Source organism: Cygnus olor, chromosome 3, assembly GCF_009769625.2.
Source record: "Cygnus olor isolate bCygOlo1 chromosome 3, bCygOlo1.pri.v2, whole genome shotgun sequence".
NCBI lineage: Eukaryota > Metazoa > Chordata > Aves > Anseriformes > Anatidae > Cygnus > Cygnus olor.
This window is the reverse complement of record NC_049171.1, coordinates 48517-76063: the sequence shown is the minus strand read 5'-3', so window position 1 is coordinate 76063 and position 27547 is coordinate 48517. Positions and strand designations below refer to the sequence as shown.

The 27547-nt window shown below is 43.3% G+C and overlaps 2 protein-coding genes across 11 annotated transcripts in view; one reads left to right on the top strand and one right to left on the bottom strand.

The window, feature by feature from the left end:
- Nucleotides 1–695: 695 nt before the first annotated feature.
- Nucleotides 696–21781, bottom strand: ZNF512 (zinc finger protein 512). 7 transcript variants are annotated; one of them, XM_040554044.1, is made up of 14 exons: nucleotides 21579–21781; nucleotides 19932–19990; nucleotides 19229–19437; nucleotides 13431–13523; nucleotides 11469–11555; nucleotides 9540–9664; nucleotides 9095–9181; nucleotides 7815–7913; nucleotides 7421–7588; nucleotides 6067–6258; nucleotides 5265–5366; nucleotides 3819–3881; nucleotides 3253–3351; nucleotides 696–2776 (listed from the first exon to the last, which is right to left on the bottom strand). In XM_040554044.1, exons 1-14 carry the CDS (start codon nucleotides 21597–21599, stop codon nucleotides 2477–2479), a joined length of 1704 nt encoding a protein of 567 aa, XP_040409978.1. In that variant the 5' UTR covers nucleotides 21600–21781; the 3' UTR covers nucleotides 696–2476. The 7 variants fall into 7 exon arrangements, with proteins under 7 accessions (XP_040409978.1, XP_040409981.1, XP_040409979.1 ...); XM_040554047.1 differs by having other exon boundaries at nucleotides 11469–11552; nucleotides 13431–13520; nucleotides 21579–21690; XM_040554045.1 differs by having other exon boundaries at nucleotides 13431–13520; nucleotides 21579–21689.
- Nucleotides 19266–27547, top strand: part of GPN1 (GPN-loop GTPase 1) — a 29121-nt gene continuing 20839 nt past the window's right edge. The window contains exons 1-9 of one of the 4 annotated variants that reach the window (XM_040554051.1): nucleotides 19266–19435; nucleotides 19930–19989; nucleotides 21578–21971; nucleotides 22058–22151; nucleotides 23199–23238; nucleotides 24729–24795; nucleotides 25525–25562; nucleotides 26194–26272; nucleotides 26375–26469. In XM_040554051.1, the coding sequence (XP_040409985.1) occupies nucleotides 19973–19989; nucleotides 21578–21971; nucleotides 22058–22151; nucleotides 23199–23238; nucleotides 24729–24795; nucleotides 25525–25562; nucleotides 26194–26272; nucleotides 26375–26469 (824 nt within the window). In that variant the 5' untranslated portion in view covers nucleotides 19266–19435; nucleotides 19930–19972. Of the gene's footprint in view, nucleotides 19436–19929; nucleotides 19990–21577; nucleotides 21972–22057; nucleotides 22152–23198; nucleotides 23239–24728; nucleotides 24796–25524; nucleotides 25563–26193; nucleotides 26273–26374; nucleotides 26470–27547 lie in introns of those variants that run through there. The other 3 variants (XM_040554053.1, XM_040554055.1, XM_040554054.1) reach the window with 3 other exon arrangements.

The window sequence follows — 27547 nt, the reverse complement described above, 5'->3', positions numbered from 1 at the left end:
TTGCAGAAAGCTAGGCTAACTGAACTGTTAACAAAGGAGTGAACAGCAGATTCATGAGTACTTAAGCAATAAATCTTAGCATAGTAGGCTGTAGGGCACTGTTGCACTCATACAGGGTAGCCTGCTTTAGTCCACCTACAGTAGGAAGCAAGTGCTCCTACACAGACCACGCTCCTCAGAAATAGGGAATTGTGCTGGTGCAAAGAGCCACCAACTATTATCAGCTTGAGCCAATCCAGCAAATGAAGTGCTGTAGCACTGATGGAGCTGAGTATTGATAGATCATGTATGGGCTATTGGATAATTATTTTTTTCCCCACATGCCATGTTATGTGAGGGAATACATTGTTGAGGCAACTCTACAAAATCCATAAGCTTGTGAAGAAGTATACACATCTAGAAAGCAGGGCTGGTTAGTAACTCATCAGTGACAGTAAACAGGACTCTCGACTGACATCCACTAAGAAAAACCTCCTTTAATTCATGAGTTTATCTTGTTGCCCATTTATTGGGCAGTAATGTAGTAAACGTGTGGTCAAAGTACAGTTCTGTAGAATGCAGTACAGAGGAGAAATGGAGTAGAGAACTGAACAGCACCAGTGAGCATGCATGACAACGAAGTGGGCAGGCTGGGGTGTGTAGTGCAAGTAGGGATGGTGCCAAGAACACCACAAACCAAACAAACAAGAAACCACTTTCTTACATTGGTAACATTTTATTTTGTCATCTTCTGATCTTGCCCCTCCTGCTCCAAGCCTTGTACACCCTGTACAGAAGTCCACATATTTATACTTTGAGTGCAGCACTGCACACATGGTGACAACTGTTTCCAAAAGGCAGTGTGTAACTACTGTATGTAAATCACAGTAGAGCACTGCCATGCTGTCTTACTACTTCCTGACTGCTTTGCTTATTACATGGAAGAGGCAGCTCTTGAAAACACCCTGGCCATACAGTGTTTCCCATCATCAGGACTGACGTGATTCTGGTAATAACACATACATATAAACCTGCCTGTTCACCAGGCACTGCAATGGCTTCCCTGTGAATTTCAGTGCCAGATACCAATTTTGGTAAACAAGAAAAATTCAAAGGGAGGCAACATGTAGCCTATTTTCTTGCCTGCAAAACTACAAGGAAAAGGTCAAGTTTTACAACTTTCTGGGACAGCGGATCTTTGGATAACAGAGATTCTGGAGAACATATTCTGTCAAAAAACGGAGTAGCATTGCTCATGCTGCTTCTTACTATTTCTGTAACATCTGTTTCAACTCTGGAGCACAGGAAGATATTCCCTATGACACAGAGATCATACCATCATGTGACTTTACAAAAAATGAACCCTGTTTTGACCTTTTCCACACAGGAAAGCCACTGCTAATATACCTCATCCATATAAAGGAAGCAGTATTGAAAAGAAACGGGTGATGTAAGATAAAGGAGACATCTACAGTGCTCACTTGCAGAGAAAAGGATGCTATGGGAGTGTGGGCATGACAAAGAACAACACACTGGGGCAAGGCCGTTCAGTGCATTCCAGGCTGCAGCATTACCAACACTGCAACTGTAGATATGCACCTTCTTGCAGCAAGTTTGTTTCCCAGTTGAGTCTGAAACAAGCTGTCCTCAGAAGACCCACATAGGCCAACATTTTACATTGTCAGGTGGTCTCCAAAAGGCCAGTGAATCTCCAAAAGGCTGGAGAGTATTTATTCTGCACTGGGTGGGAAGACCTTCCTTATACACTCAATGTCCAGTACTAAAGAAGACAGATACCAGGGGAATATCAGGTTCCTGACAAGTGAGATAATGATGTCCCATCACTTCCAAGCAGACCAAAGCTCATATGCTACTGTTTGGTGCCAAGGCTAGACATCAGTGTATGAATTACAGACAGTGCTGTGTGCAACAGACTGGAGCAGTAAGGTATTTGCTCTTCTGTGGTATCCTTGCTGACAACAGATTGGACAGCTAAAGGGCAAACTAAAGCCTTTGTGTTCTGCATGGTGCTGCTTAACTTTTTGTGCATACTGTGCAAGAAAGGTTCCTCCCTTAAACGGACCTAAACACTGTGCTAGTCAGACTCTTATAGGGAGAACTAATTAGAAAGAACCCTGGTGTCACCAATCAGGAAGAAGACAAAACAGAGCTGCTGTGCTGGAAACCATTAAACAATTAACTAATGTGACCCAAACTGAGACTGCAACCAGAGCATAAACCACATTGGGTACACTGCTAGTCCCACTGTTCACGGGAACTACACCAGGAGAGGTTGCCTCTGTACCACAGCTTTGGTTCATAGTTTCTCACAACTGACCAGATTCAACAGTTTCAAAATCTAGGTCACAGAGCGGAATGAAATCACAGTTCCAAAGGCATTCAGTTGCTTATATTAGTGCTGTGGGTTATGAGACTGACAGAAGTGGGGCTTGTAACTGAAACGCTTTAGGATTACTCCTTCCCTTCTTCCAGGGATTTATTTCTGGCCTCGCTTGTGGCTGGATTTTGGAAATTTGGCTGTCTGTGCAACTTGGGGCTCCCCCTCCTCACTACTCTCACTCTCGTTGTCTACCCGCTCTGGACAATCTCTCTTATTTCTCTTCATTTTCTCAGCTCCAGCGCTGGAGAGCTTCTTGGCAGCCAGGGACCCAGTTCTCTTCTTTTTGCCCCGGGTCAAAGAATGTTTCTTCCGTTGCTTCCTCTGCTCTTCTCTTTGGCGGATTTTCATTAGCTTCTCAAAGCTTTTGGTGGTACTTGTGTTCATATCAAACCAATCCTGGAGGGTTAGAAGGCAACAGGTTGGTACTAATGGTGGAAATAACATACAAAGACTATCAGAGATTATAATAAAGGTGCCTCTGCGGGACAAGGGTTTGTTGAAATGTGAGATCTGGAAAAGCAAACGACTAAGACAATTCTCTGTTCTTTGAAGTTCTTCCTAAGGTGTCACTGTCTCAGAGGTGTCAGATTTGATTTAGCAATTGGCTGACTAAAGGCAGGGAAAATGCTGAAAAGCTGAATTGAACAGCAGCAGCTTGGGACAAGACCTGTGATATGACATAACATTTGCTCCCCAGACCAGCACTTAACAGCTATGTTTAAGCATATTAAATGCCACTTGAACCCAGGACCCTGTTTCCAACAGTAAGCAAGGAAAGAATATAATAGGGCAGGCATCTAGCATTTGCTTCCCAAGACACCCTCCTCACCTTCAACAAACAGGTTTGAGGACTTCAATTCTGCCTGCCTTACCTCAGCATGCACAGAGTTGATGTGATACTTGACCCCACTCTCTGAAACGAATTCTTTCTCACACAGGAGACACTTGTATTTGCCAGCCACAAAATCTCCCTGGCAACAAAACAAAAAAAGAATACATCACCAATTACTGCTTAGGAGGCTGATACACCTATATATTGTACTTCAGTCTTGCTCAGCAGTAAGAAGTAAAGTCTCTTATTCATACTAGACTATGCTTTATCTACAGGAGCACTGACATTATTGACCAGTTATACTCACAAAGCATAGAACTGCCCTGTGAGATGTTATAAGGTCTCAAGCACTGTATTTGGAAAAATGCTCTTTTAGCTGTGAAAGTACAGGTAGGACTGCAACTTCACTAAAATGCATGCTATTAAGATGCTCCCTCCTTCCTTCAAACAGTGTTTGCAACGGCAACCCCATTAGCACATATGGAAGCACTGAAGTTGTGAGGAATTCAGATTAGATGGCAGGACAACAGTTTGAACAAGGAGATAACTGATGGACAGAGACAGTCAGGATGTTAAAAAAAAGATGAGCACAGGAATGCTACCAACCGAGGTACATGTGCCAAGATGAGATTTGAGTCCTGAGACACTGCCATATACAGATTCACAACCCTGAAACAGGAAAAAAAAATTAAAAAATCAAATGTCTGTATCAGCATCAGCAAAACTCTATTTAGAAATCACTTCTTCCTGGATAAAAAAAGACTTACTCTCTGGAACAAAATTCCCAAAGGGCTGAGAGAGGTAGAGGAAGGGAGACAAGTTGTAAAGAGAAGAAAGCTCCTCGTAAATAAGACCTTCAAAAGGGACTTTAGATTTCAGTAAGTTAAATGTTTCCAGTTTCTGAGCACGTTCAGACATAATAAACTGACTTCTGTCACAGTTACAATCACTCTCTATCTAAAGCCTGAGTAAAATCATAGAGTTTGCATTTTGCCTAAAAGGCAGCAAAGATTCATTTGAACAAAGTACAGGAGCAAATGCAAGACTCTACAATCTCTCCTGCCCTGATCTTTTATCTAGTGGCATCGAACATAAGTACTGTATCTAACATCAATAGTCCCAGTTAAAGGGCAACTTTAAGGGCCTAACCCATGTGGGTTAGGTATCAGTCTCAGGATACTAGAACTTGCTCAGCCAGCAGCCCACAATCTGAAACGGAAGGTTAGGTGCAAGACGTGCTTCTGGGTTACTGGTCAGTGAACTAGAACAGCTGCTTTCTGGGGTCAGCTCCATATAAAACATCATGCTGCAATTCTCATACTTGGAAATGGCACAAGCCTGAAAACTGGGGAGGGAGATCTGAGAGTGGGATAGGGACGGGGTAAGTCCTTGTCTCCATATCAAACCCAGATGAAAGCCACTACTGACCCTTGACTATCTAGCAGTATGCATCACATGCATCATGTGCACTACTAGTTTCTACCAATGTGGCCATTTCTTCTCACTGAATCTGACTGGTGACCGCTGCACAGGATCGTAAGAAACTATGACCGCTGCACAGGATCGTAAGAAACTATGTGCACATGCATGAGCAACCCTAGACCAGGATGCCATTCGTGAGTCCTTCATAGCCCATTTCAAGCTTTCAAAGTAAAACTAAAGTGCTGTGCCAAAGTTCATTTAATCTCAAATTTTTGTCTCTACTTCTCCATCCATTCCTCTATAATTAAGATTTAGCACATCTGCTAGACAGCTGGAGCCTGTCATTTTTCCACTGCTCAGTCACACCTTCAATTGGACGAGCACCTAGCTGGATGTGAAAGCTGCATCAGTCTGACACAAAGGTACCAGGTCTGAAGGGGACAAACACATCCCCAAAGGGTTCATCCCTAGGGCAATAGTACAAACACTAACTGAACATACTGAGATGAAGCAGAACTTGTCTCCCACAGAAAGAGAGACAAACTGCAGTTTCAAGGCTGTGGAAAGCTGTTGGCTCATACAGACCTGACATCTGCCCCCTTTGAGGCTTCAGTAAGACTTAAGGATTACCTGATTTGGACAGTGGACTCTTCGGTACATCTTTATCTCCGTTTTCCATTTGCACAGCACATCTTGACTAAATGAGGGCAGTCCAGGACGAGTATATTTCAGCTGAGATGAAGAAATGAAATCAAAAGCTGGAAGCAACGCTAGCTAGGCATTGTGAAAAGCACATTCCCTTCTCTCCCATTTTTTTTTGACAGGAGTGCTATTTCTTTTCCTATTCTAACCGACAAATTCTCAATTATCAGTCTTCTCCCATCCTACTGCTTCTAAAAGCATAACTGAATCTGGAAATCCCCTACAATACCAGAACACAAAACTTCCCACAACTTTGACTACAGTTCCTCCAAACGTACTTACCCCATTGAAATCATGGATCATCCTTTCCCCTTGGGTTTCCCTTACAGCCTAAGAGTTGCTTCTGGAGACTGCGTGAAGCCTGACAAGCTATGAAATACCACTGCATGGTGGCAGCAATTTGCAGCCTCTGATTTGTGAGCAACATGCTGCCTGTAACTGCTTTCACTGCTTGTGCCCATTGAAAATTACAGCTCCTATAGCAATAGGACTTTAAAGTCATTATAACCTACCTGGATAAAATACCTACACCACAACAATTGCTAAAGTAGCAATACCATAATCTAAGATCAGAGAGGGCAAAACCTGACCTGTTCTACAAGAAATTACTTCTTCAATATTAATTTCCATGGACCATTAAACGCTGGCAACTCTGGGGAGATACCAGTGCAAGACTTATCTGATAGGCAGAAAGACTCAAACCCTGTAGAGTGTTTTTAAGACCCTGTACCTTCCGATCATCTGGAATCAAGTCCTGCAGCACTTTTCTCTTGGGCCACTCTTTAGCCAGCTCTTCTCCAGCTAGCTCGTGGAGATAGTAGATTGCCACCTTCGCAGATCTCCTCTGAACTCTCCCTGTATTATTTGGCTCCCGTTTTATTTCCTTCAGGCTTTCTGTTCTCTCCTCATGGAAGAAAGTGACCTGCAATGAAGGCCAAAAAAGGGGAGCCTCATTCACCAGTTCCTATTTCAGCTACAGTATTGTGAATTACTCTGCCAAATCCCGCAAAAAAAAAAAAATGCTGAAGCAGCTGTGGTTCACTGACAGGAGTGCATCCCACTGCCAAGACAGACCCCAAAATCTACTCAGGGACACAGCACCAGGGTTGAAGTAGAAAGTTTCATGCAGCCACTGGTCTTGAAAGGGTAACACATCTTTCACTGTAAAATTTGCATGGACAAGCATGGTATTGCCTGTTCTGCTTCAGTGATGGGTCTTCTAAAAGCAAAGAACTCAAAAGTTACATGTGCATCGGTTTTGGTTGGGATAGATCTAATTATATTCATAGTAGCTTATATGGTACTCTATTTTGGATTTGTGACTAAAGCAGTGTTGATAACACACCGATGTTTTAGATATTGCTGAACTGTACTTACACAGCATTAAGATACTTTGTTTCTCACACTACCCCACCAGTGAGTAGGCCGGTGGCACACAAGCAGCATGGGGGGGAAACAGCCAGGACAGCTGACCCCAACTGAACAAAGTGATATTCTGTACTATGTGATGTCATGCTCAGCAAAAAAAGCTGGGGAGAGAAGGAGGAAAGGGTGGGTGGGGGGAATGTTTAGAGCTATGGCATTTGTATTCTCAGGTAATCATTACATATGAAGCCCTGCTTTCCTGGAAATGACTAAACACCTGACTACTGGTGGGGAGTAGTGAATGAATTCTGTATTTGTTTTTGCTTGTGCACACAAGTTTTTCTTTACCTATTAAATTGTCTTTATCTCAATCCATGAGTTTTCTCACTTTTACTGTTCTGATTTTCTTCCCCATCCCAGCGGGGGTGGGTGAGTGAGCAGCTGTATGGGTTAACCCACAACAACATGTTAGCATCGTTCTTCCACGGAGCAGAAGTCAGGCTGCCAAGTTTACTGCTGACGTAGAGACTTACTATTAAAAACTTCATCCTAGTTACAAAGGAACAAGGACAGAATACTACGGAGATACAGGAAAATGCAGAGATTTGCTATCTCTAATTATTCACCCAAGAAGCAGACAGAAGCCTACATGAGTCTCAAGTATGAATGGTCTGAATTACCACAATGCTATCCTGATATCTATGGTAATTTGCACTTACCGGCCCATGCTTAGATCGGAGATGGTAGACAAGACCTGCCTTTGATTTGTATGCTTTCCCACAATGATGGCACTTCATCGCCATTTTCTCCAGCTCAGAAGCAGCCTTCCCACATTTTTTAACATGATATAGGTATCCCATTATGCTAGTGAAGCTGCCTGTGCAGCCCTGTCAACGCAGAAGGAAAAACACATGGAGCAAATTCCTTCCTGTTGCTTTCCTGGTAATGCATCATCCCTCCAAAGTCTCTCATGTCTTAAAAACATTAACTAGGATCCTGAAACAAAGCCATCTTTTGCCATCATCAAAAGCATATCCAGCAGAAGTTTCATAATATTCTATGTTCATGCATCTGATGCTGTTCAACTTAAGATACTTTGACAATGCAGCTTACCTCCCTTGTACACTTTAGTTTTCCCATACGCTTCAAAACCTTCCGAAGGCGGTCTCGTTCAAGCTGTTCATCCAGTTCTCCTCCCTCCTTCACAACTGGCTAAAGCACAGCAGAAGGATGAAAGAAAAATACAGGATGCTCAGCATTTATACTGAAGGAAAGCTTTTAAAATAATTAAATCCCTGCAACTTGTGATTTCACAAAAGTATATTTAATACCATTATCCCTGTCTATAACCCAGAAAATCTGCATTATCTTTAAGAGGAGTAAACTGTCTGAAAACCACTTTGCAGATAGCTATGTATGAACAAAGCCTTGAAAAGACATGGTCTCAAACTAGAGTTGCTGGTAAGGACATGGTCGTGTATTTCTATAATTACTTTTCTTCCCTTCTGCCTGTGGAAAGTATTGACTCATCTCTAGACTGCATCTTTAATGTTTACTCGTCCTACCATTTCCACTTAGGTTATAGCTAAGCAGACTACCTGCTGTAATAGTAATTCATCTATGATAAACTACAGCTAAAGTTCTTCTCTATTCTTTCTTCAGTGGTTATTACATATTATTTCCTACATTACCTTATACTAAACATTACATCTAGATTGACTAAAAAAGTTAAAAACAAAAAAGTTAAAACTGGGTGACACACCTATTCCTCAGGACCAGAATATGATACTTGGCCTCTTTCATCTACTAGTACAGCTGTAGCTTCAGAAACTTCAGTACTGGTAACTATGTAAATATAACACTAATGAATTTTCTAAATCTTACCCAAACTTCTGAATAACCTTTCCAAAAGTTATAATGTTTCTTTAAAGTAAAAGAAGAAAACCAGACTGCAGCATTTGTAACTTTACAGCAAATAGGCAAAAACTAAATAGCTTTTTCTGCTTTTTTACCTTTGAACATGGTAAAGAACTAAAATCTGGTCTGGTCTGCTCTGGATGCAGAAAAACTGCCACTTTCTAGCAAAAGACTGAAAAGTGCAGTCTAATGAGCAATGGACTTTTTCTGATTGAGAATGCCTTTTATGTATGACATATAACCAGCCTAAACAGAAATTAATCTCTTCTTTCTAATTTGCAGCATCCCTATCTTTTCTGGTAACATACTACAGTTTTTCCAGATCTCCGATCTTAAAAGAATGATAATAGGTAAATGAGAATTGAGCACCTACAACATTTGCAAAAACACAAAATATTCCATTTCTGTGTGCAGCAGGGAAGGAATAAAAGACTATCTTGCCTGTAAGACTTTCAGATGCAGAGCAGTCGTGTTACCTGATTGTTATGGTCTGCCATGACATGGTATTTCATCCCTCCTAAAGACTTCAGCTGCTTCCCACAGTGATGACATGTGAACATTTCCTACAAATAAACAAGGACATGGTATGTTTAACCGCAAATTAACCAAAGCAGTGGGAAAGTCTCTGGGAGAAAGGAGCACAAGAGCAGAACATTTTATTCGGGCCTGGTAATTGCCCATTATGAATAGAACAGATTTTACAGAAACTAAAATCTAGGGGAACAATGAGATAGGTATGCCTCTATTCACTACCATAAAACTCCAACATGCTGAGCAAGAAGCACCACCTGCAGATTCTTAGAGATGTATAAAAGGCTCTTGCTTAGGATTAAACTGGTTTAAAATGCAACAGAAAACAATTTACGGGCATTTCTACCAGTAATATGAAAAGAATACAGAAAACATCTCTCTTGTCCTCACCTGCCTGCAATTTAACATATGTTTCTTCAGTCCTTCTACAGTCTTTCTCACCACAGCCCGGCACGTTGGACAGGTAACTCGACCTTTGTCCTGAATTTCCAAAGACCACTGCTCTTCCATACTACCTGTCACAACAAAAGATTTGCAATAAAACGGCAAAAGCAAAATCTTTTTCCATCAGTATGCTCAATGTATCCTAGAACGAAATGAATCATATGCTACCAAACTTGTGTCCTTCTACACTTCAATAGTTTTAGCTCATTTGCAGCTTTAAATGTGTCATGTGACAAGGCATACATCTCTCTTTTTGGAATATCAATTGATAAAAACTCCTGACGCTATCATCCTCTTGTGAAGACACTTCTTTTGTTTGTTCAGCATAGATTTTTCCTTCATTTATTTTTATTACACGATTACTTTCACGTGCAGGGTAAACTCTTCTTTTGGCAAAAGGCTTTTGACAAAAGTAGGCACAGATGTGACTGAACAATTTTGGGACAAAATCCATGGTTCAATTCTACTAAATAAATGTTTAGAACTTTACTTGTGTTAGACTGTGGTTTTGGCACTAAAAGTGAACAGAGCTGCACCACCACACTAAGCCACTCAATGGCCAGGGGAAAGTACCCTGTGAGGCATGGTTTTCAGTTCCTGGTCTCTTTTTGAAATGTCAAGCACTCACTTTAGCCAAAAGGATTATAAATTACTAAAACGCGTTCTGGGAAGAAAGTGGCTTATAAGACACCTACTTGAATTCTTATCATAAAAATATCTAAAAGCTTTTCTACTTGCCCAGGAATAACAGGAAGGGTTTGTCTCTCCTCAGTGGTTAGCAGAAAAGTCTGCAAGTCAAACAGCACTTGGCAAAAAACTGCGTAGTTAATGAGTGCTGTGAGCTACACATACACTTGATGAGTAAAGGCTACAGTGTTATTTTTCTAGGACAGACTTCTTCTGTCTCTGGCTACCAGAAGAAATGATATGGCAGCAACAGCTGAAGTTTTTCCTGCAAACATATTCTGCTGAATAAAAAAGTACAAATATTTTTTGAGTTTTGCACTGAAATTACTTAAACAGAATTCTTAGTTCAAAAATGATTCCTCCATCACTGTCCCATTATGCAATGTTTTTAGGGTTAAGCCATGCAAAACTATTTTATCAGGCAGCAGGCAGTCCCTCCAATACTGCTCTGCAATATTGCAGCAAGATAGCAGCCACTTCTTTCGTGTCAACAGCAAATTGAACACCAAAATGGAAACATCAGTGTCCTGGTTTCAGTTAGGACAGAGTTAATTTTCCTCCTAGTAGCTGGCAGGGTGCTATGTTTTGGATTAGAATGAGAAGAGCGCTGATAACATGCTGATGTTTTAATTGTTGTAGAGCAGTGCTTACACCAAGCCAAGGACTTTTCAGCCTCTCTCTGTCCTGCTAGCGAGCAGGCTAGGGATGCAGCAGAAGCTGGGAGGGGACAGACCCAGGACAGCTGACCCAAACTGGCCAAAGGGGTATTCCATACCATCTGACGTCATGCTGAACAATATATAGGGGTGGCTAGCCGGGGTGGAGGGGTGGCCGGCTGCTCGGGGATAGGCTGGGCATCGGTCAACGGGTGGTGAGCAATTGCATTGTGCATCACTTATTTCATACACATTATTACTATTAATACTATTATTATTATTATTATTGTTATTCTTTTCCCTGTCTTAATAAACTGTCTTTATCTCAACTCACAGGCTTCACTTTCCCGTTTCTCTCCCCCATCCCGGAGAGGGAGGGGGGAGGGTGAGCGAACGGCTGTGTGGTGTTTGACTGCCAGCCGGGCTAAACCACAACAATCAGAAACACAGATGTTACACAGATTCAACTGATAGAATTACACTTATCTCTTACCCACTTTATAAACAATTCTGAGCAACTACTCCTTCTTACCTGTGCCATAGGCTTCTGGTTCTTTCTGAACACAGTGGCCTTTCGTCTTGGAGTTTTGTTGTGCTCCAGCTTGCTGTTTTTTTCCTGCTATAACAAAGAAAGACCAAGAGACTTAAATTCTGTGAGCCATGTTACAAAAACGGAGAGCTTGACTAGGAGTTTGCTATTCAGTCTGCTGTCTCAAACTTACATGTTCAGACAACTCAGACATGTTCAATGCTTTTTTTTTTTTTTTTGAAAATCCATAAAGGAATTTAAAGATTATAAACTCTTCTCCCTCTCAAAACCCATAGCTATTTACAGCTGCAGGCATTAGTCTAATCCAGACATTTGGGATGGCCCCAAGTTGCGCTAGGGGAGGTTTAGGATGGAAAATAGGAGACATTTTTAATCAGAAAGACTAGTTAGGCATTGGAACAGGTTGCCCAGAGAGGTGGTGGAGTCACCATCCTGGGGGTGTTTAAGGAAAGGTTGGACATGGTGATTAGGGACATGGTTTAGTGGGTAATATTAGTGGTAGGGTGATGGTTGGACCAGATGATCTTGTAGGTCTTTTCCAACCTTCATGATTCTATGAATGACATCAGCCATCTCTCAGCACAACCCATCAGGCCCCATGGGACTTAGGTACGTCCAGTTTGTTTAAGTGCTCTAACCTCATCTTCCTCCACCATGAGGGCAAGGGTTCCTTGCTCCACACTTTTCATCTGGTCTCAGGTGCCGGGGATTCCTGAAGTATGGTTTAACTGATAAAGCCTGAAGCAGAGGAGTCACTGAGTACCTATGCCTTTTCCATGTCATTTGCCACCAGTTCCTTGGCTCTATTCATAGAATACCCAATTTGGTAGGACCATCAAGTCCAACTCCTGGCTCCAGATAGGACCACCTCAAAATCAAATCATATGTCTTAGTGTTGTTCAAATGCTTCTTGAACTCCAGCAGCCTTGGTGCTACGACCACTTCCCTGGGGAGCCTGTTCCAGAGCCCAACCACCCTCTCAGTGAAGAATCTTTTCCTGATATCCAACCTGAACCTCCCCTGACAGAGCTTCATGTTGTTCCTTTGGGTCCTATCGCTGGTGCCCAGCGCCTACCCCACTATTCCCCCCCCCGCCGCCTTGAGGAAGCTATAGACCACGATTAGTTCTCTCCTCAGTCTCTTCTGTAGGCTGAACAAATCAACTGACTTTAGCTGCTCCTCACATGTCTTCTCTAGACCTTTCACTATCTTTGTTGCCCTCATTTGGACACGCTCTAATAGCTATATATCCTTATATTATAACGCTGAAAACTACAGACAGTACTCAAGGTGAGACTACATCAGCACAGACTAGAGGGGGACTATCACTTCTCTTGACTGGCTTGCAGTGCTGTGCTTGATGCACCCCAGGATCCAGCTGGCCCTTTCGGCTACAGGGCACACTGTTGACAATTTGCCATTGATCAGAACCCCCAGATCCCTTTCCACGGGGCTGCTCTCCAGACTCTCATCCCTCATTCTGTACATATAACCAGATATATTCAGCAGTGCACCCACGTTTTACCTACTTTACTTGTAGAAACTTTTTTTTTTTTTGCCTTTCACATCCTTTCCCAGATTCAAGGTTGGCCTTGGCTTTTGTAATGTTATCCCTGAAAGATTATACAGTAACCCTATACTTGTCTTGTGTTACATACTCCTACTTCCACCTCTTGTACACTTCCTTTTGCAATTAACCACTGATTAACAACCCTAGACTGTTCTTCCCCTACTTCCTACTTTTTTCCACCCTCTGATGGACTTTAAGAGAGACTGAAATCAGAATAATCGTCACCCACCTTAAAACAGACACTACTCGTCAGTACCCTACAATATACACAGAATCAGAAATAGAGTTGGAAGATATCAGAGGATAGCATTTGGACAGAAAGGAAGTCTGAAGTACCTGAAGGTCTGTTACTAGGAATTAGTTATCTATATTACCAGAAATCTTCTGCTTCTTCTTAGGAGAGTCTTTAAGATCTTCACCTTCCCCTTCCTCAGATTTCCTCTTGCCTTTCAAAAGTACTTCTCCTGCTAACAAGCAAGAATAGAAATGCTTCAGTCTTATTAAGACTCAGCCTGGATAACAGCTTTGTGTCTGTCTGCTGCCTTAGTTTCTCCTCATATTCAATACTTCTGAAGAAAAAAATAGTTTTTGTGAGGCACTTGGACACCAGTAAGCTAGATATAGCCTTCCGACTCAGGAACGTTAGGCACTCCATGGCCTGCAATCCTCCAATACAGAGGACATGGAAGAAACAGTGCCATAGCATGGTTTGGGGAAATTGTACTCCTCAGGAAGAGAGAAACAGAAGGTGCTAGGTTATATCATAAAAAGCTCAACTACACATATAAAAAGGCGAACAGAGAGACAATAGCAAGTGCGGAAACGCGAATAATGTCCTGTCTACCTGTACTATTTCCTAGGCTACCAAAGACCTGGAAAGTTGGCATCACTCGGACCTCCCTATGCACATGTGCACACAGAATACAGAGTCCCGCATCTCTCCATGAGCACAGAGAAGTACAAAAGCACAATGGCAAGCAGGGGAAACCAAACTGGGGATTCAAAGAAACAGACAACTTCCTCCCGGATCTGTCCCAGGAGATCCACCAGCCCCACTGTTGAGGTATGAAAACCACCAAGATGAGGTAGACTGGTGTGGTGGCGAGTGTGGTTTTAATGCCCAGAATTATGGGACAGATGGAACGCAAAGGAAGACCATTTAAGTATTACACATGACATCAGAGGATGTTTAAGGGAGGTATCAAAGACAGGGAAAGGAAGGGAATGATGTGGGGAGGAACACATGGGAAAACAGAGGAAAAAGGGGATAAACGGGCCACCTGCTTGTAAACATGCGGTTGGTCAGCATACAAATCTGCCCATGCCTCGCACTGAATCAGCAGAGTTTCTGGGTGCTAGACTCTGAGGGACTCTGTATTCTGTATGCATGTGTTCCTAAGCGTCTGCAGAGAGGTCTAAATGCCAGCAACTAAAGTGACACCACGGGTCATACAGGCCAGTATGCCTGTGGTGCCACCAACTGGAGAGTTTGTGAGCATGTGTGTGTGGCAGGGCAGAAGGGCAAGATCACAATGGAAATAGGCTACCAGAGGGATGAGGGGAATCCCAGACAACTGGCAGACAGCAGAATGTGAGCCTGTCTGTAAGGAGGTCTACACCAGCAACTGGAGTGGCTCTGTGGGCTTCAGGAGATAGTGTGTTCACATACCAGCAACTGGGAAGACCAAGAGGCAGAGGCCAGCTACTGAGTAAACTTCAGCATCTCTACACTAACACACGCAGTATGGGGAATAAACAAGATGAGTTAGAGATGCATGCGTGCCTGCAGAGCTATAATCTCACTGGCATTATGGAGAAGTGGTGGGATGGCTCTTGTGACTGGAATGTTGGAATGGAAGGATACAGGCTGTTTAGGGAGGACAGGCAGGGGAGGCGAGGAGGAGGTGTAGCCCTCTATGTCAATCAGCAGCTGGAGTGCATGGAGCTCCGCCTGGGGGCAAATGAGGAGCTGACAGAGTTTATGGGTAAGGGAAAGCAGGGACAGAGGACATTATAGTGGGAGTGTGCTACAGATCACATGATCAAGAAGACCGAGCAGATGAGGTCCTCTGTAGACAGATAGAAGCAGCCTCACATTCACAAGCCCTGGTTCTCATGGGGGTCTTTAAACACCTCGATATCTGTTGGAGGGACAACACAGCAGGGCATAGGCAATCCAGCAGGTTCCTGCAATGCACTGGTGATAACTTCCTTCTCCAAGCGATAGAGGAGCCAATAAGCAGAGGTGCTATGCTGGATCTCATTCTCACCAACAAGGAGGAGGTGGTGGGGAATGTGAAGCTCAAGGGCAGCTTTAGATGCAGTGACCATGACACGGTGCAGTTTTGGATTCAGAGGTAGCAAGGAGGGAGCACAGCAAGCTCGCTACCCTGGCCTTCAGGAGAGCAGATTTTGGCCTCTTCAGGGATCTGCTTGGTAGGGTACCATGTGACAAAGCCCTGGAGGAAAGAGGGGCCCAAGAAAGCTGGTTAATATTCAAGGATCACCCCCTCAAAGCTCAGGAGTGATGCATCCCAACAAAGAATTAGTTGGGCAAAAAATTGTGGGTTCTGAAGGACAAAAAGCCTGATATGAACCAGCAGCGTGCGCTTACAGCCCAGAAGGCCAACTGCATCTTGGGCTGCATCAACAGAGGAGTGGCCAGCAGGTCAAGGGAAGTGATTGTCCCCCTCTACTCTGCCCTTGTGAGGCCTCACGTGGAGTACTGCATCCAGGTCTGGGACTCCCAGCACAAGAAGGAGGTGGGTCTGTTACAGTGGGTCTGGAGGAGGGCCACAAAGTTATCAGAGGGCTGGAGCACCTCTCCTATGAAGAAAGGCTGAGACAGTTGGGGATGTTCAGCCTGGAGAAGAGAAGACTCTGGGGAGACCTCACTGCAACTTTTCAATACTTAATGGGGGCTTATAAAAAAAGATGGAGAGCAACCTTTTGCTCGGTCAGATAATGACAGGACGAGGGGGAATGGTTTAAAATACAACAGGGGAGATTTAGATTACACGGTAGCAGGAAATTTTCCACTCAGAGAGTGATGAGGCACTGGAACAAGTTGCTCAGAGAGGTTGTGGATGCCCCATTCCTCGATGAGGTCATGGGCCTCACTGCCCATGGCAGGGGGGTTGGAACTAGACAATCTTTAAGCTCCCTTCCAACCCAAGCCACTCTGTGATTCCATGAAAAATGCCAGGAGGTCTGCACGGATGAACTGGCCAAACTTAAACAGACAAAGAAGGACTACAGAGAGTGGAAGCAAGGAAAGATAGCCTGGGAGGAATACAGAGACGTTGTCCAAGCAGCCAGGGATCAGCTTAGGAAAGCCAAAGCCCTGTTAGATTTAAATTTGGCCAGGGACATCAAGGGCAACAAGAAAGGGCTCTATAGGTACATCGGTGATAGAAGGAAGACTATGGAAATTGTGGGCCCTCTTCAAAAGGAAACAGATCATACAATCATTAAGGTTGGAAAAGGCACCAGGTCCAACCTTTCCTGGAACACCCCCAGATGACCTGGTCACCTGGAATGTGGAGAAGGCTGAGGTGCTCAATGACTTTTTTTTGCCTCAGTCTTCACCTGCAAGAGTTCCAGCCACATAGCCCGTGCCCCAGAAGACAAAGGCAGGGACTGGAAGAATAATGCTCACTGTAGGAGAAGATCAGGTTTGAGACCAGCTAAGGAACCTGAAGACACACAAGTCCATGGGACCTGATAAGATATATCCATGGGTCCTGAGGGAACTGATGGATTAAGTTGCTAAGCCACTGTCCATCATATTTGAGAAGTCATGGTAGTCCAGTGAAGTTCCACTGACTGGAAGAAGGGAAACATAACCCCCCCTTTTAAAAATGGAAAAAAGTAAGACCTGGGGAATTACAGGCCAGTCTCACCTTTGTGCCTGGCAAGGTCACGGAGCAGATCCTCCTGGAAACTCTGCTAAAGCACATGGGAAATAAGGAGGTGATTGGTGACAGCCAACGTGGCTTCACTAAGGGCGGATCTCACCTGACAGACCTAAGATGGGGTCACAGCACTGGTAGATAAACAAAAAGAAACTGATGTCATTTAACTGGATTTGTGCAAACCATTTGACACTGTCCCACACAACATCATTGTCTCTAAATTGGAAAGATGGATTTGACGGATGGACCACTCAGTAGGTAAGGAATTGGCTGGATGGTCTGACTCAAAGAGTCGTGGCCAATAGCTCAATGTCCAAGTGGAGATCAGTAACGTGTGGCGTTCCTCAGTGGTCAGTATTGGGACCAGCACTATTTAACATCTTTGTCAGTGACATGGGCAGTGAGGTCGAGTGGGCCCTCACCAAGTTCGCTGATGACACCAAGCTGTGTGGCACGGTCAACATGCTGGAGGGAAAGGATGGCATCCAGCGGGACCCGTACAGGCTTGAGAGGTGGGCCTGTGCAAACCTCAGGAGGTTCAACAAGGCCAAGTGCAGGGTCCTGCATCTGGGCTGGGGCAATCCCAAGCACAAATACTAGTCTGGATGGAGAATGGATTGAGAGCGACTCTGCTGAGAAGGACCTGGGGGTGCTGGTTGACAAGAAGCTCAACATGAGCCAGTAATGTGCACTTGCAGCCCAGAAAGCCAACCATATCCTGGGCTGCACCAAAAGAAGTGTGGCCAGCAGGGCGAGGGAGGTGATTTTTCCCGTCTATGCTGCTCTTGTGAGACCCTGCCTAGAGTGCCATATTCAGCTCTGGGGCCCCCAGAACAAGAAGGGCATGGAAGTATTAGAACAAACGCAGAGGGCCACAAAGTTTATCAAGGGGATGGAGCACCTCTCCTACAAAGACAGGCTGAGGGAGTTGGGGTTGTTCAGCCTGGAGAAGAGAAGGCAATAGGGAGACCGGAAGCAGCAGTCTTCCAGTACCTAAAGGGGGGCTACAGGAAAGCTGGGGAGGGACTCTTTATCGGGGAGTGTAGTGATAGGACAAGGAGTCATGGCTTTAAACTAAAGGAGGGTAGATTTAGGTCAGATACAAGGAAGAAATTCTGTACTCTTAAGGTGGTGAGGCACTGGAACAGGTTGCTCAGAGAAGCCGTGCATGCTCCATCCCCAGAAGTGTTTAAGGTCAGTATGGATGGGACTTTGGGAAACCTGGTCTAGTGGAAAGCCTCCCTGCCCATGGCAGGGAGGTTGGAACGAGATGATCTTTAAGGACCCTTCCAACCCAAGCCATTCTATGATTCTATGAAACAGAGTGCCTAAATCCAGCTACAGGTGGGATCCACACAGCGATACACAAATATGTTTTATACATATATGTATATATAAATGCTTTTTTTCCCTCATTAACATATAGTCATCCTGATCAGCCAGGGAGGGAAACAGGATGGATGCCATTGCTGCTGTTTGCAAGAGTGATTGAGCGTGTATGTTTGTATTGATCTGTGTGTCTGGCTGTATATATATGTTGCATATATGTGTTTGTACCTATGGGATTATATGCTCAGTCTTGTTACTGGTTGGGCCTGAGGGCATGGAGCTGCAGTGACGTCACCTCTATCAAGCTACCAAATTTGGTCCTCTCTGCAACGGGATGGAATACAGATTTTGATTTAGAGAAAGGAAAAAAATGCATTACAGAATGAAACGCCACATGGGAAGTTTGAGATACAGTTCTGAAGCCAGGAAATCTGAATGTCCCTGCAACAACATAAGATCCCATCCACTCCACATCAGAAAAATCTTAAGTAACAGAAGTGGGAAAACAAACCAAAGAAAAACATCAAAAAAAATTTAACAGCCATAAAAGCCATGTTTAACCCGGAATACGGCTGAATGGTCCACTTCTGTACATTTTAGTGTTGCTTTTTTCTATTATTAAAGTTCTCACAGCATATTCCTGAATCAATTGCCAGAACCCCTACACATCTCTCTTCTACAGATAAAACTGAAATCAGTCACAGAATCATTACTTTTAAGAGACAAGTCACTCAAAAGGAACTGCGTAACACCAGAGAATTTTACATGTTTCTGCAACAGAGGAAGTTTGTCTCTCCTAACACATAAGCATCATTACCAAGATTGTAATTTGTGACTGAACTGCAGCATGTCTTTCAGAAATCATCAAATCTCTCACAAAAGAACTGAAGAGAAAACCAGTTTCGCATTGAGCAAAGAGTGATGAGTACCTTTTTTTGCTGAAGATTTGTTAATGCTGTTTTTTATGCCTCTCATTTCCAACCAGTAAGCAGGCCTGCGAATGGTCCGCTTGCTTCTGGACTCTCCACTTCCGTTCACTTGACTCTTTGGTGAGCCAGAAGAAACGTTGCTGGTTGTCTCATCATAATTACTGTTCAGTCCTAGGACAGTAGTTTCCACCTCCTCAAATTGCTTAGACCTGGAAAAGTTCAACTTGAAATTATTTATATATAAATATATACACACACGCGTATATACATATACACAACCATAACAGCTTGACAGACAACATCCCTTTCATCCTCCCAAGCACTCTAAAAATTCAGCTCACGTCACTGAATCTCTTGAGTTTTGTACACTGAAAAGTACTAGCAAGGCAAAATGTAACAAGTGGTATTATTCAATACCATATCTTTTAGAGTTTGACATTAGAAAGCTACCCGGGAGCACTAGTAAAAAAAATATTCATCCTACCTCAGCATTTCAACTTACAGATTAGGCACAAGCTCATCACAGTTTAAAAATAAACATTTAAGCAACCAGTGTGGATCTCACAAGATCCTTATCAAACAAACAAAACAAAAATTGTCGCAGCTCTTAAATTTAGACAACTATGTAAAGACCAGATATAGTTTTTCAAGAGGAATCTCTTAGTTCCCCCCCAGTGAAATATGACGTGAAACATTCACATACTTTTTATTTCCCAGAGACCTCTTGGCTTTCTGTTGTCCGTGATGTACAGGCCTGGTATCCTAACAAAGCAGAACAATTCACATTAGCAATATAATTTTTCTTCTTGCATGCTTTTTTTCCAACCAAACACAATCACCTGCATTTTAAGGATGTGCATACCATCCTTATGCAATCTGTTGTCTTTGGCAACCAGAAACTTGTTCTGTAGCAAGGAACCCTTTCATTTCCAGCTAAATTAGAACTGTAATCAAAACAGGGATGAGCTCCTCTCTACCTCCCATACAAAATCCAATCATACCCTTTGGACGGGGGCATGAAGGAGTTTTCTTGGTCTCCAGTTAATTCAGTGGTACCTACTTTCTGCCTATGACTTATCACATCATGACAAATACTTTAGATTGCAACTTACTGTTTTTTCTACAGTGCCTTTTTCTTTAATAATTCTTGCATTTTCCATGCCAAGGATGTTGCCTCCAGTCTCTTTTAAGTTTTCTTTCCATTTTTATCTTAATCGTTTTATCATATTCCATCAGTTGCTGTTTCCTTTATCCACATTGCATAAACTCTTTTCATTTAGCAAAGATTTTTCGTCATTTACTGATTGCTACTTCTTATGCTCACAGAATGGTTTGGGGGTGGAAGGGACCTTAAGATCATCTCGTTCCAACCCCCCTGCCATGGGCAGACACCTCCCGCTAGACCAGGTTGCTCAAAGCCCCATCCAATGTGGCCTTAAAACACTTTCAAGAATGAGGCATCCACAACTTCTCTGGGCAGCCTGTTCAAACGCCTCACCACCCTCAGAGTAAAGAATTTCTTCCTTATATCCAAACTAAACCTACGCTTTTTTCGTTTAAAGCCATGACTTCTTGTCCTATCACTACACTCCCTGACAAAGAATCCCTCCCCAGCTCTCCAGTTTCAGAGTTATCAAGGAGGTGTTAGTAAAAGCAGGAAGTGTCCCACACTACCACGACTGTCCCTAGCCCCAAGGGAAAACCCCTGGGACCTGGGGCAGGTATGACAGGCTTAGCACCTTTTAGAGGACTCTCTGTTTCAGTTCCCAATTTTCATTTTTTCTCGGTAATTCACAGATAACGGTCTCCTACAATAAAGGCCTTTCAGACAAAACGCACGACCAGCGCCAGAGGAGCCAGCAGCGCGCTGCTGCCGGTCCCTCTCTCGCCCGGACAGCGCTGGACACAGCCGTCCCGCAGCCGTCCCGCTGCTGCCGGGCTCCAGGCCTTCAAACAGAAAGCTCGCGGCTGCGCGTCGCGGGCGGCTCTCCCGGCGGCCCAGAGCGGGTCCCGCCTGCTGCCCGCCCCAACGCTCGCTCTGGGACGCAGCCCCAGCCAGCGGGCGGCGGTGGAAGGACCGGGCCCGCTCACCAAGCCGGGGCCCGCGCCGGGCCGGGACGCTCCGCGCCGGGCCCCTTCTCTTTACAGCCCAGGGCCCAGCAGGACCCTCGGGGCGAAGAAGAGGCGCCCCCGCGCCCCGCCGCGGGCTGTTCCGGTGCCGCCGGCTCGCTCCCGCCGCCGGGCTCCATCTCGCGGCGGCTCCCGGCGCCGTGCGCGCTCCCCGCAGCCCGGCCGCGCGCCCCCCGGGCAGCTGCCGACGGCGCTGCTGGCGAGGCCCCCGCGGACTCACCGAGCCGCCACCACCCCTCATGGTGCCGCCGCCACGTCACCACGCGCCCCGCACGCACGCGCGCGACCGCGAGGTCGCTCCTTCCCGGCCGCTTCCGGCCGCCTCCTCACGGCGGCCGCGGGCCCCGAGCGCCGCGGCGCCGCGGCGCCGGCTGCCTTCAGGCCGCGATCGGGCCGTCCCGTGCGGGGAGGCCGCGCGAGCCTGCGGTACGTAACCGGCCGGCGGCGGACCAACGATGCGCGTCATGGCGGGAAGCCGCGAGGCTGGTCCCCGCCTCTCCCCCGCGCCCCGGAAGAACAAGCGGCTGCTGGGAAGATGGCGGCGGCGGCGGCAGCGCCGGTGTGCGTACTGGTGCTGGGCATGGCCGGCTCCGGGAAGACCACCTTTGTGCAGGTGAGAGACGGCAGCGGGGAGCTGTCGGTTTTCCCGCCGCTGTCTCCACGTCGAGCGGGGCCTGACGCCTTCTCGTGTCCCTTTAGCGACTCGCGGCTCACTTGCACGGCCAGCGCTGCCCTCCGTACGTGATCAACCTGGACCCCGCCGTGCACAGCCTGCCCTTCCCTGCCAACATCGGTGAGTCCCGCCGCGCCGACGCGAGCCCGGCTCGCTGGTGCTGTGCCGGGTGGTCGGCAGCTTGAGGCTGGTGAAAGATGGAGGTGGTCCCGGATCAGAGCTGGCGCGTATTTGTCGAGTCCGCAAGAACAGAGCAAATACCTTTTGCCATAAGGAAGTTAATCCTTTTTTTGGTATACTGTTTTTCTTATGTTTCAGAGTGGGGAGGCTGTGTTACGTAAGGCATTTGATTAGGCTATTTATCTTCTCTTTAAGAGATACCAAGTCCTACCGCGAGGAGGGCTTAATTTTTTTTTTCTTGATTGTGAATTTTTAGGACTGAAGCCGTTCTACCATCGCATTTGTACATATTTTATATTATTTTGTGTGGTTTAGTGTGCACCTTTTCTTTTTCCCCTTCGTTTGCAACGAGCATTGTAGCAGATTTGATCGGGTTTCCTATTTTCAGAGCTGTGGTAGCTGTATGTGCAACCAAATAACTTTTTAAAGCTCTTTAAAAGACGTTGATTTTAGAGAAAATAACAATAAACAGGCTTTATGTCTGGCCATTCCAAAAGGTTTGCTGTTCCTAAAAGCTTACCATACCAGTCCTTAGGTTTGTGAGGGTTCTCTCTTTCAAACTTTCTAAGGTTTGTCAGTCTGTCTCTGTAGAAAATAAGAAAGGTAGTGGTACCAAAGTGTTTTTATTGATGTCAGATGAAGAATTCCATAATGCGTTGTAGTGCTGGATCTTGCATAAAATGGTTAAATATATATGCTTTACTAACTGGTGTTGATGAGCTGAGAATAAAATTCAGTTCAAGTAGTTATTGCTCAAAAACTTAACCTGGTGCTGTTTTGCATGAGTTATAGTGAATTTAATGTATATGATGATAATCTGTTAGATTTTATTTATTCTACTTGTGAGAATTTTCCTGTTGGTTCCAGATCTATTAGTGAGGAAAAAGGAGACTCGCTAGAAAGGGAAAGGCTTTCACTAGTCTGCAAATCGATAAGACTGTTTTAAAAGAAATGTATTAAAACTATTTATATGTATTCCCACTTTAGATATCCGGGACACTGTGAAGTACAAAGAAGTCATGAAACAGTATCCTTTTTTTTGGTCTTACAGTAATCTTTGAAATCTTGGATTTTGTAAAAGTTGCCTGTCACTTCTGCACATCAAGATGAAGGGGACAGGGGGCATTGGGGATTGCAGTAATGCAGACTAGTGCGTGATCAGAATTTTTGACTGTACTTCTTACATGAGAGATTAGAAATACATGTTAAACAAGATTTGATACTTAGGTGTAAAAAGTGGGCTAAAAGTGTTTCTGCCTAATAGTACCTTTTTTACAAATAGCATGCACTCCATCCGCTTTTCTTGTGTGCTTTTATTTTTCATGGGGGAAGCCAGCAGCTTTTTCCCCATGTATTTACAAATCTCACGTTATTTATTATTAAAAATATTCAAATTACTATTTGCCTATAGTAAGTGAAGAAAACTATTTACACATTGACGGTAATCAAAGCACTGTTGTCTCTCTGAATCTCTAAGACATCGGACTGGGGGCTTACACTGTACAGTAATTTGGTAACTGTAGTTCAGTAACATTACACTAAAATGACTGCAGTTCCAGAGAGGTATGGAGGTCCTTTGTTCCTCAAGTAATAGCCTTTGCAGATGGAGTTAATATACAGTTTTTGGATTTGACATACTAGCATGACTCTTACATTTACTCTTTTAGGGAAAAAGAAGGGATGATGGAGGTTAGGATTATGATTTTGGCTGTTATTTGATTAGGAGTTGCTAGCAAAACATCCAAACATAAGTTTGAATTTGGTATGTAGATGCATTACTTGCTTTGCTGTCTCTGTTAGCCATCGTTGGAGTTTAAGTATCTCATCAAATAGCGCTTAAGGGGCTTGTCTGTCAGCATGTTTGGATATATAGAGCAGTACCCCTAGAAGACTGTATGTACTAAAGAATCAGTGCTGGTTCTTGTGAAGTAAGGAAAATACAGGATGTAGTTAAGAGTCTTTGTTTCCATGAACATAATTAGTATAGACCCATATGTGTGAAAAATATTTTTGAAATCTTCAAGACATTTTGAGTGTCTCTACAACGTTAATTCCAATTCTTTCCATTTAAATTCTTCTGCGAATGATTTGTGTAAGAAATCTTTTAATTGTATTTTTGAAGTACATATTCTTAAAAATGAACTGCATTCAGGACATTGTTAAGCTCTGAGTTACTGGCTGTGCTGTTAATCTTTTTTGGAAAGACAATGATGGGTTTAGTATATAAGTGCACTTCTTTTCTTTTTTTCTTTGCCTGAGATGGTGATGCTTGAATAATGGCAAGAGGAAGCCACGGTGTAGCATCTTTTGTCAGTCACATGTGTTTTAACAAACAGCAAGTAGTCTTTCTCTTGCACAGGTACTGCATCACTTCAAAGACTTAATTGTGCATGGGGAGAATTGTCTTTTGCTGCAAGGTATCCAACATACATTGTAAATGGCCAACTACTATCAGAATTTAAAAATAAGCCCTCTGAGGTCTGTATAGTCATCTGCTTTCCTAAATGGAGTGTCTAGATATGGACTGGGCCCAAATGGTGGAATAGTGACCTCTCTCAATCTTTTTGCTACAAGATTTGATCAGGTATGAGGTTGTTCCTATGTGATACTGAGCTATGGATACTGTGCTGGGGACTGGATTTTTTGTGTAGCTGGAGCTTCAGAAATCACTTTTGTTTAACCTTTAAATATTGTTTTGAGAGTTAATAGTATTCTCCCTATTTTGGAAGGCAGCCAAATTTCATTAGGTCTCATTTAAGGGAGATATATTTTTTTTTCCCCAACTCTTTTTTTATTTAAAATTCAGAAGTTGTATGTACAGAACGTCAATTCTTAAGTCTTTGTATATAACTTCTGTTGCGTGACGTTCAGTATAACATCTTCTTTTATGTGATTGCTCAGATTTTGAAGTAGGGAAGCTCACTTCTGGAAACCAGCTAAGTTTTCCTAGGGTTATTTGATAATTGACTATTCTCATAAATCTTAATGCTAAATCAGCACTGAGATGGGATCCTTATTCACAATATTAAAGCAATGCATGATCTCTTAGGAAATAGTTAGGGAACAACTGCATTAATTATACCATTTGTTTCACCAGGTACTAGATTATGGGTAAAATTAAGGTCATTTTTGGCATATGCATTGTCTGAGTATTTTCAAGCCATCTATTTTCACACACTGAAAGGCTTAGACTTCCAGCTTTTTTGATACGTACATGTGTGGCTGTCCAATTTAATGTTTCTGTTATGAAATGACTATTCATGTTTCCTGTTCTGAGCCTAAATACAATGTATACTGCTTCTTTTTCAATCAGGTGATGAAGTTTATCGAAAAAAGACAAAACGCATCCAAGTAAGTATATTCTACCAAGTTTTACTATTCTGGAATCAATGTGGAAAAAACACGTGAAATGGTTTAAATATCCTAATTTAATTCTAATCCTAAAAAAATGGATCTCTGCGTGTTTTAAATATCCTAATTTTATCCTAATCCTATAAAAGGATCTCTGTGTGTTTTGTAGTTGTCTTTCAGTCTTGGTATAAATTTTATCTGTAAAAGGGCATAGAATTAGCACAGGGTACTAGACTCATTTGCATACATCAAAGAAATGTCTACTGATTCCACATCTGCTTTTCTTGTCTTCATTTAGACCTTCATTTTTTTACTTAAGGTACTGTTCAAATGGGCAACAATTAATTTTTGTTCTGAAGAGTTTGTACTAGTCAAAAAAAAAAAAGCCAAATTGATGTCTTTGACTCTAACAGAATCTTAGGAGAATAAATGCTTCTTAGTCACAAAATTCACTCAGGAAATTTTCAGGTGTGTCCTTAAATCTTGTCACCGTTTGGGAAAAGCTTTTCTGTTCTGAGCAGAATAATCATGTGATTTGCTCTTCTGTGCCTGTGTTAGTCTAGTCATGACAGGACCTTGTGCTTGACTAACTTTTTTCCCTTTTTGTTTGTTGCGGGTGACTTCTTAACAGGTATGTCATTATTGACACACCAGGTCAAATTGAGGTGTTCACATGGTCAGCATCAGGAACCATTATAACTGAAGCTTTGGTAAGTGTATTCTACATAACTTGACATTGAGGCTATGTGGAAAAAGTGCCTATTGAACAGCGTGTACTTCTAATTAAATTGTATTTTTCTGCATGCTTCCAGGCTTCCTCTTTTCCTTCTGTTGTTGTTTATGTGATGGACACCTCTCGCAGTACTAATCCTATCACCTTTATGTCCAACATGCTGTATGCCTGTAGGTAAGAAAAGCTGAAAATGCAATCCATCTTTTTTGATTGCTTTGTCTCCTTGCTATTTATCAGGGAGGGATGGGGGGGGACCATTTGTTTAGATTTCATGTGAGGAGCTTTTCAGTTGAGGAGAATATGTCCACTTAATTTCTTGGAAATGTGACTGAGAAGAAGGACCATGTCTTTTTGTCCATGGTTAAGGCATAGTCAGAATGTTACAATGGCTATATCCAATTTTTTATTTGACTTGAATAATGGATTTCTTTTGTTAAAGTAAAAATGGAGCATACATTATTCAATATGTGAATTCCAGCATTAACTCCTTTTACCACATTTCTTTCAGGTATTGACTGTAGTTAAGTTTGAGGCATGATGATTCAAACTTAAATGTTTGACAAGTAGAGATTTAGCATACGGAATTTCTGCCTGTAATCTTTTAATTTGCAAAGTCTACAGATCTACAAAGTCTCTAAAGAGATTTAAAGGTGATACACATCTTTACAGTTACGGCTATGACAATGTGTAGGGCTGTCTACACCTACAAATCCTGATGCTTTTCACACTGTGATTTATACTTGTGTGAGCACTCTTGTGTATTGCTGTGTTGTCCTGTTCACCCTAACGAAGAATATACAGGTGGGGACACATCCTAAAAAATGAAAACAGAGAACAGAAGTAAGAAAAATGTGTCATTTTTAGATTATGTGATTGTTCATAAGCCCTTTGTTTTTTTTCCTTTGTTCCTCAACTGTTACACAAATCAGACAATAGTGTAACAGTATAGCGTCTCCTGCTAATGTGTGTTCAGCAGTTGTTTGAGTTTATGGCTTGTCTCTTTTAATACATAGCAGCTTGTTGATGAGAAAGCTCTGTCTTTGCTCTCGCTTCTTAAAATCTGTGACTTTTATTTGCTCTTTCTGGCAATGTTACTAGACTCTTCAGTCATACTAGATATGAAACCACTCAACTTTCCCAGTCAAGACTGAATTTAGTTGTTGATTATAAGCACCATTGTGGATAAATCTTGCTTAAGTCTGGGATTTGTCTTTGTTTAGCATCTTTCTGTCTTAAAAGCTACTTTGTTGCA

Excerpts from the sequence above, each read along its gene's own strand:
- ZNF512 (XM_040554044.1), bottom strand. The coding sequence starts at position 21,599 with ATGAGGGGTGGTGGCGGCTCG. Across the intron at positions 19,991-21,578 it reads TGAGGGGTGGTGGCGGCTCG|GATACCAGGCCTGTACATCA; the intron begins GTGAGTCCGCGG and ends CTGCTTTGTTAG. Across the intron at positions 9,182-9,539 it reads ATATGTTAAATTGCAGGCAG|GAAATGTTCACATGTCATCA; the intron begins GTGAGGACAAGA and ends GTTTATTTGTAG.